The 9,963-nt window shown below is 54.4% G+C and overlaps 1 protein-coding gene across 1 annotated transcript; it reads right to left on the minus strand.

Annotated features, from left to right (window-relative positions):
• Window positions 1-8,680: 8,680 nt before the first annotated feature.
• Window positions 8,681-9,550, minus strand: LOC118261165 (delta-like protein B; the record flags this gene model as incomplete). Its single annotated transcript, XM_035571855.1, is given in 4 exon segments — window positions 8,681-8,858; window positions 9,094-9,229; window positions 9,232-9,355; window positions 9,357-9,550. Coding segments are annotated over 4 exon segments (632 nt in total), but the record flags the coding sequence as incomplete, so codon positions are not given.
• Between the last annotated feature and the right edge of the window lie 413 nt (window positions 9,551-9,963).

Consider the following 9,963-nt stretch of genomic DNA (forward strand, 5'->3'; position numbering starts at 1 on the left):
AAGGAGGAAAGCAAAGAGTGCTGCAGAGAGGGGCTGAATGCAGGAGTGAGGAGAGGAAGGGCCCCAGCCCCAGAAGGACGTGGGGAGGCCGCGAGGATGCCCAGAGGCTGCAGCAGCTCTGCTGGGAAGAGAGGCTGAGGGAGCTGGGCTTGTGGAGCCTGGAGAAGGCTGCGGGGGGACCTCGCTGTGGCCTCCCAGTGCCCAAAGGGGCCTCCAGGAAAGCTGGGGGGGATCTTCATCAGGGAGTGCAGCGACAGGACAAGGGGTGACGGCTATAACCTAAAAGAGGGCAGGTTTCTTTCGGTCAGGGAGGGATTTCTATCCTTCACGCCCAGGGCGGTGAGGCCCTGGCGCAGGCTGCGGTGCCCCCTCCCTGGTGCTGCTCACGGCCAGGCTGGGTGGGCTTTGGGCAGCCTGGGCTGGGGGGAGGCGTCGTGATCGCTGACGTTCCCTCCAGCCCAAAGCGTCCTGGGATTCTGTGGTGCTGTGGAGGAAGCTCAGCCCCGTCAGGCCCACCCGCCGGTTTAGCCAGGAAAGGAGTCCTGGAGTCAAGCAGGGGTCTCGCTGTCCCCAACCCTCCCCACCCCATCCCCGTGACCCTGACTCACTGGGATTCAGCAGCTGCGACTCATCCTTGCTGTCCTCTGCCGGGCTGCTGCCCTCTGCCAGCAAGCTGTCCTCTGCTGGCCGGTTGCTGCCCTCAGAAGACCAGGTCTCCTGCCAGGCCAGCCTGGGCTGTCTGGGGGGGATAGCTCCCTCCTCATCAGATTCAGAAAGAGTCTCTGGAGTGGGAGAGCTTACAAGGATAAAACGGCGGCTCCTGCAGGCGGGCGGTTGCGGCATTGTGGGACGTGGGCTGTGCTCAGGGACTCCTCGAAGGCCCTGTGCTCCTGCCCTGTCCGTCACTGCCGTGCACCGACACTGAGGGTCCGAGCCACGGCTGCACTCTTATAAGGCGGACCCCTGGGGTGTCACCAAGGGATGTCACAAAGGGTCCCATTGTGACACGCGCCTGGGCTGGGTGGGTCCCAGGCGTCCGGGCGCTGTAAGTTCGCAGGGCGACACCAAGCTGGGCAGGAGGGTTGATCCGCTTGAGGGCAGGAAGGCTCTGCAAAGGGATCTGGACAGGCTGGATCGACGGGCCGCATCCAGCTGCGTGGCATTCAAGGCCAAATGCTGGGTGCCACACTTAGAATCATAGAATATCCTGAGTTGGAAAGGGGCAGACCTGAAGGGATGAAAGACACGGTCTCCTGATGGCTCTTGAACAGAAGGCGCCCCGAGACGTGCGCCTCAAGCCAGCCAGCAATTGGCCTCTGCGCAAAGCTCATCTTTAACGTCGTAGCCAAGTTATCTCCAACCAATTTATCTCCACCTTGCTCGAGTTTTTGTTTCTAACGCTTATTTCTTCATTATCTCTAATTCAGGGACGTGTGAAATAGCGCAAAGCCACCTGCAAATTCCTTTCCCACACAGACCCACAAGGATCATTGAGTCAAACGCCAGGCTCCACACAGAACCGCCCAATATCGGAGAATGTTAGAGCGTTGTCCAAACGCTTCTTGACTTCCAGCAGGCTTGGAGCCATGCCCACTGCCCGGGGGAGCCTGTCCCAGTGCCCGACCACCCTCTCAGTGAAGAACCTTTTCCTATCACCCAGCCTCAGCCTCCCCTGTCCCAGCTCCATGCCGTTCTCTCGGGTCCTGTCACTGTCCCCAGAGAGCAGAGCTCAGCACCTGCCCCTCCGCTCCCCTCGTGAGGGAGCTGCAGGCCGCCAGGAGGCCTCCCCTCAGTCTCCTCCAGGCTGAATTCTGACTCGTATTCAACTTGCTGTCGACCAAAACCCCCAGATCCCTTTCTGCAGGGCTGCTCTCCAGCCTCTTGTGCTGGCCCTACAATGGAACCCTGGGGAACCCCACTAGGGACTGGTCAACAGCCTGATGCAACCCCCTTTCTATAACCCTTTGAGCCCAACCCATCAGCCAATTTTTCACCCTAAACAGCATGTATTTATCTAGCTGTACAACAGACATTTTGTCCAGAAGGATACTGAGAGAAACAGCATTGAAAACTTGATGGAAATCCAAAACCTGCCTTCCCTTGGTCAACTAGATGGGTGATGTTGTCGTAAAAGGAAATTAAGTTTGTTAAACAGGACTTTCCCCTCATGAACCTTGGTGGGCTGTGACCAATGACTGTGTTGTCTTTCAGGTGTTTTTCAGTAACGCCCAAACAGTTTTCTCCATATTTTTACTAGGCTCTGAAGAGAGACTGGCAGGTCTGTAATTATCAGGCGCTTCTTGCCCTTCTTGAAAGCTGTCACAATGATTGCCAGCCTACAGTCAACTTGGACCTCTCTGGGCTCCCAAGACCATTGAAAAATAATTGAGAGAGGTCTCACAAGGACTTTATCATAGAATCATAGAATCATAGAATATCCCGAGTTGGAAGGGACCCATAAGGATCATCTAGTCCAACTCTTGGCACCACACAGGTCTGCGCAAAGTTTAGACCATGTGACTAAGTGCACAGTCCAATCGCTTCTTAAATTCAGACAGGCTTGGTGCACTGACTACGTCCCTGGGGAGCCTGTTCCAGTGTGCGACCACCCTCTCGGTGAAGAACCTCTTCCTGATGTCCAGCCTAAACTTCCCCCGCCTCAGCTTAACACCATTCCCGCGGGTCCTATCACTGGTGTTTACAGTGAATAGGTCACCTGCCTCTCCGCTCCCCTTCGCGAGGAAGTTGTAGAACGCGATGAGGATTAGTCGGCCCTCTGAGAACCCTGGGATGAATCCCCTCAGGCCCCGTAGACTCATATGCATCCAGTGTGGGTTTGGCTGGGAGGCTTTTGTTATTGCAGTCGCGGCCCTCCAACTCTGGGCCCCTTGGGTCCCAGAGCCCATCACTGCTCATGAAGACAGAGGCGAAAAAGGCATTAAATGTCTCTGCTTCGCCTATGTCCCTGCTTGTGAGGTGACCATTCTCATCAAGTAACGGACCAATGTTTCCTCCGGTCCTCCTTTTGCTGTTAACATATTCAGTACATATATATATATATATGTCTGTGTTGTCACCCACAGTACTAGCCAGCTTCACCTCTGAGCTTTGGCCGCACAAATTTTCTCCCGACAGAGGCGAACAGCACCTCTGTAGCCCTGCCATGTCACCCGACCTCGCTTCCAGTGGCCACACTGGAAGCTTTTTCCTCTTAAGCTCTAGAAGAAGATCCCTGCTCAGCCAAGCTGGCCTTCTGCCCCGCCTGCTTCACTTCCGACATTTTGGAATCGCCTGCTCCTGTGCTCTTAGGAGGTGGTGCTTAAAAAGATGGACCCCGATACCTTCCAAAGCAGCTTCTCAGGGGACCTTCCTAACTAGTTCCCTGAGCAGCCTGAAGTCTGCCCTCCCCGTGTCCAGAATTCACAGAATTGGAGGGGTTGGAAGGGACCTCAAGAGATCATCGGGTCCAACCCCCCTGCCAAAAGCAGGTTTTGTGGCAGTTTTCCTCCTATCACCAATGATTTTAAACTCAACCGCTTTGTGATTGCTATGGCCAAGATGGCCGCCGATCACCACTTCCCATGTGGCTGCAGCCTCTCAGATTATTTTTGCCTATGTTGTCCTGGTTTCAGTTAGGACAGAGTTAATTTTCCTCCTAGTAGCTGGTAGGGTGCTATGTTTTGGATTAGGATGAGAAGAGCGCTGATAACATGCTGATGTTTTAATTGTTGCAGAGCAGTGCTTACACCAAGCCAAGGACTTTTCAGCTTCTCGCTCTGTCCTGCCAGCGGGCAGGCTAGGGATGCAGCACGAGCCGAGAGGGGACAGACCCAGGACAGCTGACCCAAACTGGCCAAAGGGGTATTCCATACCATCTGACGTCATGCTAAACAATATATAGGGGTGGCTAGCCAGGGTGGGGGGCCGGCTACTCGGAGATAGGCTGGGCATCGGTCAGCAGGTGGTGAGCAATTGCATTGTGCATCACTTGTTTTGTACACATTATTAGTAGTAGTACTATTATCATTATTATTATTATTATTATTGTTATTATTATTATTATTATATTTTATTATTATTCATATATTATATATAATGTATATAATATATTTCTGTGAATATATAATATTTTTTCACTTTCTGTGAATATATAATATATATTGTATATATAATATATATAATTATATATAATTATAATATTATGATATTTATATATTATATAATATTTTTTTTCCCTGTCTTAATAATAATGTTTAGCTGCCAGCCGGGTTAAACCACAACACTATGTAAAGAAAGGTTTGAGCTAAGTCCAGATGAAATAGTTTCAGTTACTTGCTTGGCCATATTGTCCTTTCAATATTCAATGCTGAAGCAAAAGCAAAGGAATTGTTGCTTCTAGGATCAGCCCAGTCCTCTTGTCTGCACTCTGCATTCTGTTGAGCTAAACCATATTTAAAAACAAAAACAAAACAACAAAACAAACAAACAAACAAAAAACAGCTGCTGCTCCTTCTGCTCTGTTTCTTCCTTTTTGTGCTTTGCCCTTCCCCTTTCCCAGGTGATTGGAGTGGGGTTCTAGGCAGGGCCTAATGGTATACGAGCCCCAGGCATCCCATCAGAGAGCTCTTTCTGCTTGAGCTGCTCTTTGGGGTAAGTGCTTTGCTTTTCCTTTAGTTGGTTGCAGGGTTCTTTAGGTGGGTCGGAGTCTATGGGCTGATGCATTTCCAAGTTGAGAGAGGTAAGTACATCTTTTTGAGGTAACAGCTAGTAGGAGCTTTTAGACTAAAGCAATCTATATAGTAGTAGGTGCCTTTACTGCATGCAGCTCTTCTTCAGGTGAGTAATTCTTATAGCATGTTTACGGATAGGATGACAATGTTACTTTGTGTGTTTGCTTTGTGGTTCTAGGTCCCTTGTGATTTTTCCAGAATTACAGGGCTTACTGTGAATGTGTCCTTATGTCTTCACCTGTATGTCAAGTACTATCAAAGTTACAACCTTGGTGGTAAAGTGATGGAGCAGGGTTTAGGGGAAATGTATCATCCAAGTTCCCTGTGCCGGTATGTATCTGAAAACAGTAGCTGTAGGCACGTAGGCACCTAAGGTGTAGTCTTTTTCAGGGTTAGGGACAGTTTGTTATATTTTTGGAGCTTTTTTCCTGCTGTTTTGCTGGCTGTAGAGTCTTTAGACCTTGCAGCCTTCTAGATTTTAAGTGCTTGGAATTCACGTAATAGAGGGATATTTGGCAGAGGTTGCCAGCTAACTTGTTTTTGGGATGTGGTGTGGTACGCTTCTGGTTTTGGGTTATGTTTTAATCTCTAGATATATCAAGCCATTTGTGTAACTCTCCAGAGGATTCACAAAGAGCTTCAGTACGCACCACAAGGGGCTTGACCGCATAGGCGCAGTATTACCAAGAGACTGAGCAGGGTCACCTCTTTCAGCTGTGAAGGATAAGTCTGTGATTACCCCTGCCGGGGCTGCTGTGCATTCATGGCCTTTTGGCATTTGTGGACCTGAGGGTTTTTTTTCTGGCTCTGGTCTCTGTGTTTGAGTCCTGTGCAAGGAGCTGTACTGTTTGCGTGTCCATCACGGACATGACCTTCTCTCTTTGTTTCTTGTAGCCCAGGTCATGGGCATGGACTAAGCTGGAAATTTGAACAAGGCATGAGGATGAGTGGATGGCAGTGTGGGCCATGAGTTGGTCGGCTGGTTTTGTCTGTTTTGCCTGGCAGGCAGGCTTGGCAAGCACCTTATGACGGCAGCGTGCATCTCCTGCCACGTTCCTGTGTCACACCAGATGTCAGCGGGTCCAGTTCCTGAAATGCTGGAGATGCTCGGAGTGCAAGAGGAGCAGGGAGCGTGATGCATCTCTTTGGGACGTTAGGTGAGCGAAGCGGTGGTACTGGGTTGGGGGACGTGGGTCTGGGGCTTCTTGGCTGTTGGGGCAGGGGAGGAAAGAAGAGGAGTGGGTATAGACTGTTTTGTGGATTGTCACGTTTGTCTGTTCTTTCTCCTTGGTCTAAGCCACGTGACCTTGGCATGGCGAATTGATGCGCTAAACCTTGATCGGGAAGGTGAGTGGAGAAAAGGTGGAAAATGGGCATGGTTTTTGGTTTGGTAGTCTATCGGTCCACCTCTGGGTGACTCCTGTTTTCAGGGGATGAAGAAGAATCTGTCAACATCCTAGTTGGCCTCTGTGGTCCACACTGAGGATGTATTCTGACCCATGAGAATTAAATCAAGGGGCAAATACTGTGTGTTGGGGGGTGGTTGGCAGGGGGAAGCGGGGAGTTGTCCAGCGGTTTTCTATCTGATTTCAGGAGCAGAGCAGGTCAGTTGACTACCGTTCTGCTTCTGAGGAGGGTGTTGCATTGGAAGAAGTTTGGCTGGCGTGCTGGTGCCTGATGGCACTTTATTTCTGCACATAAAGTGGAGCCTCATGCCTGAAGCAACGTCCTGGCTAGCCGTTGTGTTCCTTGTTGAGGATGGAACCTGCCTCCCAGTGTTCCCAAGCTAAGTTTGGGGGGGCAAATGCTATGTTTGGGTTGGGGTTGTGAACGGACACATAGGGCAAGGGTAGGTGCTTTTAAGTCGTTGCAGCAGATGGGGCTTTTCAGGATTGGTGACGGTCAGGCTGAGAGAGGGTGTGTGTGTGTGTGGGGGGGGGGGGGTTGTCAGGTAGAGTGTGAGCATGTGCCAGGCAGGGCAGTTCCAGTTCGGATGGAGAGAAGGCGCGGAGTCCTGTTGTGTGTGGGGTTGCGTGAAGGCTCCCCAAGGGAGTTCAGGTCTACCCAAAGGCTTCCGTTGGGAGCATTTTTTGATGGGAGAAAGTGGCGCTACTGGGATGGGGGAGTGATACTGGGCATGAGGAGAGGGGGGTACTGGGACCTGGGGGGCAGGTACTGTGATGGGGGGGGGTACTGGGACTGAGGGGGGGATGCTACTGGGATGGGGGAGGGATACTGGGACTGAGGGGTGGGTACTGGAACCAAAGGAATACTGGGACTGAGGAGAGAGGGGGTACTGGTGTGGAGGGGGTGTACTGGGACAGGGGGGTGTTACTGGGATTAAGGGGGGTGCTACTGGGTCAGTGGGTGGGGTACTGGGACTGAGCAGGGTGCGCTACTGCTACAGGGGAGGTACTGGGACTGAGGGGGGGGTACTGGACCCATCCCCCCGGTCCTCCTCCCACCCCACCCCACCCCCCCCCGTCGTCCCTCCCCGGGGCCAAGATCCCCTTCCCACCCTTAGGAGCTCAGCACCCTTTATGCCCCATCCGTCCCCTTTTCCTGCTGTTTTCCCCCCATTTTGTGGGCTCCGGTGCGGCTTTGCGTCCCTCCCAGCAGGGTGGTATCGCTCACCCCCGCCCCCCTTTCCCACTGGTGTTTTTCTTGCCAAAAAAAACCTTTTTTAATGTTTTGTTTTTTTTTTTTTTGGGTGAGGGGGGCTGGCTGGGAGGTGTTGGTGGGGTTTTGATGTGCAGCAGGGGGGCAGAGGTGCGAATTGCCCCCCTCATTGGGACATCTAACGGGACAAGGGGGGGCTATCGAGGGGGTGACAAAGACATCAGCGGGGTGGCAAGTGTGAGAAACGAAGCGGTGTTTCTGCAATAGAAGGTGGTTTTATATTCAAAAGGGATCACTCAGGCAGGACCGTGGCACAGCAGGATGTGAAGCAGATAGGGGGAAGGTCCCACGGTCCCGAAATAAGGAGGATGGCTCAGAAAAACAGGGCAAAATCAATAAAACCAAAAATCACGGGCCCTCTAGGCATGAGAGAAGGGAAAAAACAAACAAAAAAAAAGAAATTAAACAGTTGGTCAAATAAAATTGTACGTATAGGGTATCAAAAAGGGCATTGAGTAGGTTGTGAACCTGTAGTACTTGGCCAGCGAGGAAACGGGGGAGAAATCAGGAGAAATCAGCATCAGAAATAGGGAATATAGCTTCACGGATTGCCCTGTCTGGAAAAATTATTGGGATTTTTTTGCACAACCTTCATCAGCCCCACATGGGACTCGTTCAGCCCCAGCCCACGGCTCCTGTCCCCAGTGTGTGTCCCCCCCCCCCGCCCCCAGTGCCCCCTCCTCGAGCACACGCAGCGCTGTGAGGGAAAAAGAGAGCACCAACACTGCTGCGATCCCCACAGCAACAGCCTCTCAAAGGTCTTTATTGGGGCAGAAATGTCCTGATATTGGGGCGCAAACGCTCAGTATTGGGACACAAATGTCCCAATATCAGGGCACAAATGTCCTGGTATCAGGCCTCAAATGTTACGGTATCGGGGCTCAAATGTCCCAATATTGGAACACAAACACCCTTGTATCGGGGCACAAACATCACAATATTGGGGCACAAACTCTCGATATCGGGACACAAACTCTTGGTATCAGGGCACAAATGTCCCAATATTGGGACACAAACATTATGGTATCGGGACACAAATGTCCCAATATCGGGCACAAAGGTCCCGGTATTGGGACACAAACATCACAATATCGGGGGCTCAAATGTCCCAATATCTGGCACAAACGTTCCGCTATCAGGGCACAAACGTCCTGATATTGGGACACAAACGTTACAGTATCGGGGCTCAAACGTCCCGGTATCAGCAAAAAACCCCTCCCTGCCTTCTCCAAAGCCCTCTCTGGTGTCTTGTGGGGTCCATCACCGCTGCCTCAGACCTGGAAGGTGCCGGGAGGGTTAAAGAAGAGGAAGAGGAGGAAGATGAAGGGGCAGTTAAGCTCCGAGCGCAGGGTCCTCATCCTCACCTGGGTGGCCGAGGCTCGGGGTGGCAGAGGCTGCTCTGTCCCTGGGAGGCTCACCCCAGGGCCCCCCCCTGGCTCCAGCGTTCGGCTGCCGGTGAGAAAAAAACACATCAGCCATGTGTCCCCCCCCTTGTCCCCCTGGGACGCCCAGCTGCCCCCTTGTCCCCCCGCTCCCCTGGGGTCTCACCCCAGCCCCCCCCCGCCCCCCCCCAGCTCCAGCGTTCGGCTGCCGGTGAGGAAAAACCACATCAGCCACACGTTCCCCCCTTGTCCCCCCTGGGACCCCCAGCTGCCCCGTGTCCCCCCGTGCCCCCCACTCTCACCTCTCCCCCCCTACCGCCCGCCGCCGCCACCCGCGAGCCGCCAGCACCAAGCCGAGTCCGGGCCCCAGGAGGGCGATGGGGAGGGCGCAGGCGATGGCCAAGGGCGCCGGGGGCTGGCGGCGAGGAGCAGCCGGGGGCCCCCGACCTCTTCCTCGCAGCGGGGGCCCATGAAGCCGGGGGGGCAGGCGCAGACGTGGCCGGAGAAGTGGGTGTAGCAGGTGGCGCCGTGCAGGCAGGGACCCGAGGCGCAGGCGTCGGCGCGCAGGGCGGCAGCGGGTGCCGGCGTAGCCCAGGGTGCAGGAGCAGGTGAAGGCGTTGGCGCCGTCCACGCAGGTGCCGCCGTTGGCGCAGGGGTTGGGGCTGCAGTCGTCCACGTTGTGCTCGCAGCGGGGGCCCGAGAAGCCCGGGCGGCACCTGCAGAGCACGCCGCGGCCCCCCAGGTCCAGGCAGTGCCCGCCTGTGTGTGTGTGGGGGGGGGGGAGAGATGAGGGTCGGGGATGGGGGGGGGGGGGGGGGGGGGGGGGGCGCATTGCCGGGGGGGGGAGAGAGGGGGATTGGGGGGCTGAGGGGGTCTGGGGGGGCAGAAAGGAGGTTTGGAGGGGGGAAGAGGGGGACATGGTGGGGGAGAAAAGGGGGCCTGGGGGAGGATAGAGGGGGTCTGGGGGACAAGAGAGGGGGCTCGGGGGGCAAGAGGAGGGGGCATGTTGGGGGGAGAGGGGGATTGGGGAGTGAGAAACAGGGGCCTGGGAAGCAGGGAGGGGGGCTTGGGGGGGGGGGAAAAGGGGGGCATGGGGGGGGGAAAGGGGGCCTGGGTGGGGGAGAAAGGGGACTGGGGGGGGAAGGAGGGGGCCTCGAGGGCAGAGAGGGGGC

Source organism: Cygnus atratus, unplaced genomic scaffold (assembly GCF_013377495.2).
Source record: "Cygnus atratus isolate AKBS03 ecotype Queensland, Australia unplaced genomic scaffold, CAtr_DNAZoo_HiC_assembly HiC_scaffold_54, whole genome shotgun sequence".
Taxonomy (NCBI): Eukaryota; Metazoa; Chordata; class Aves; order Anseriformes; family Anatidae; genus Cygnus; species Cygnus atratus.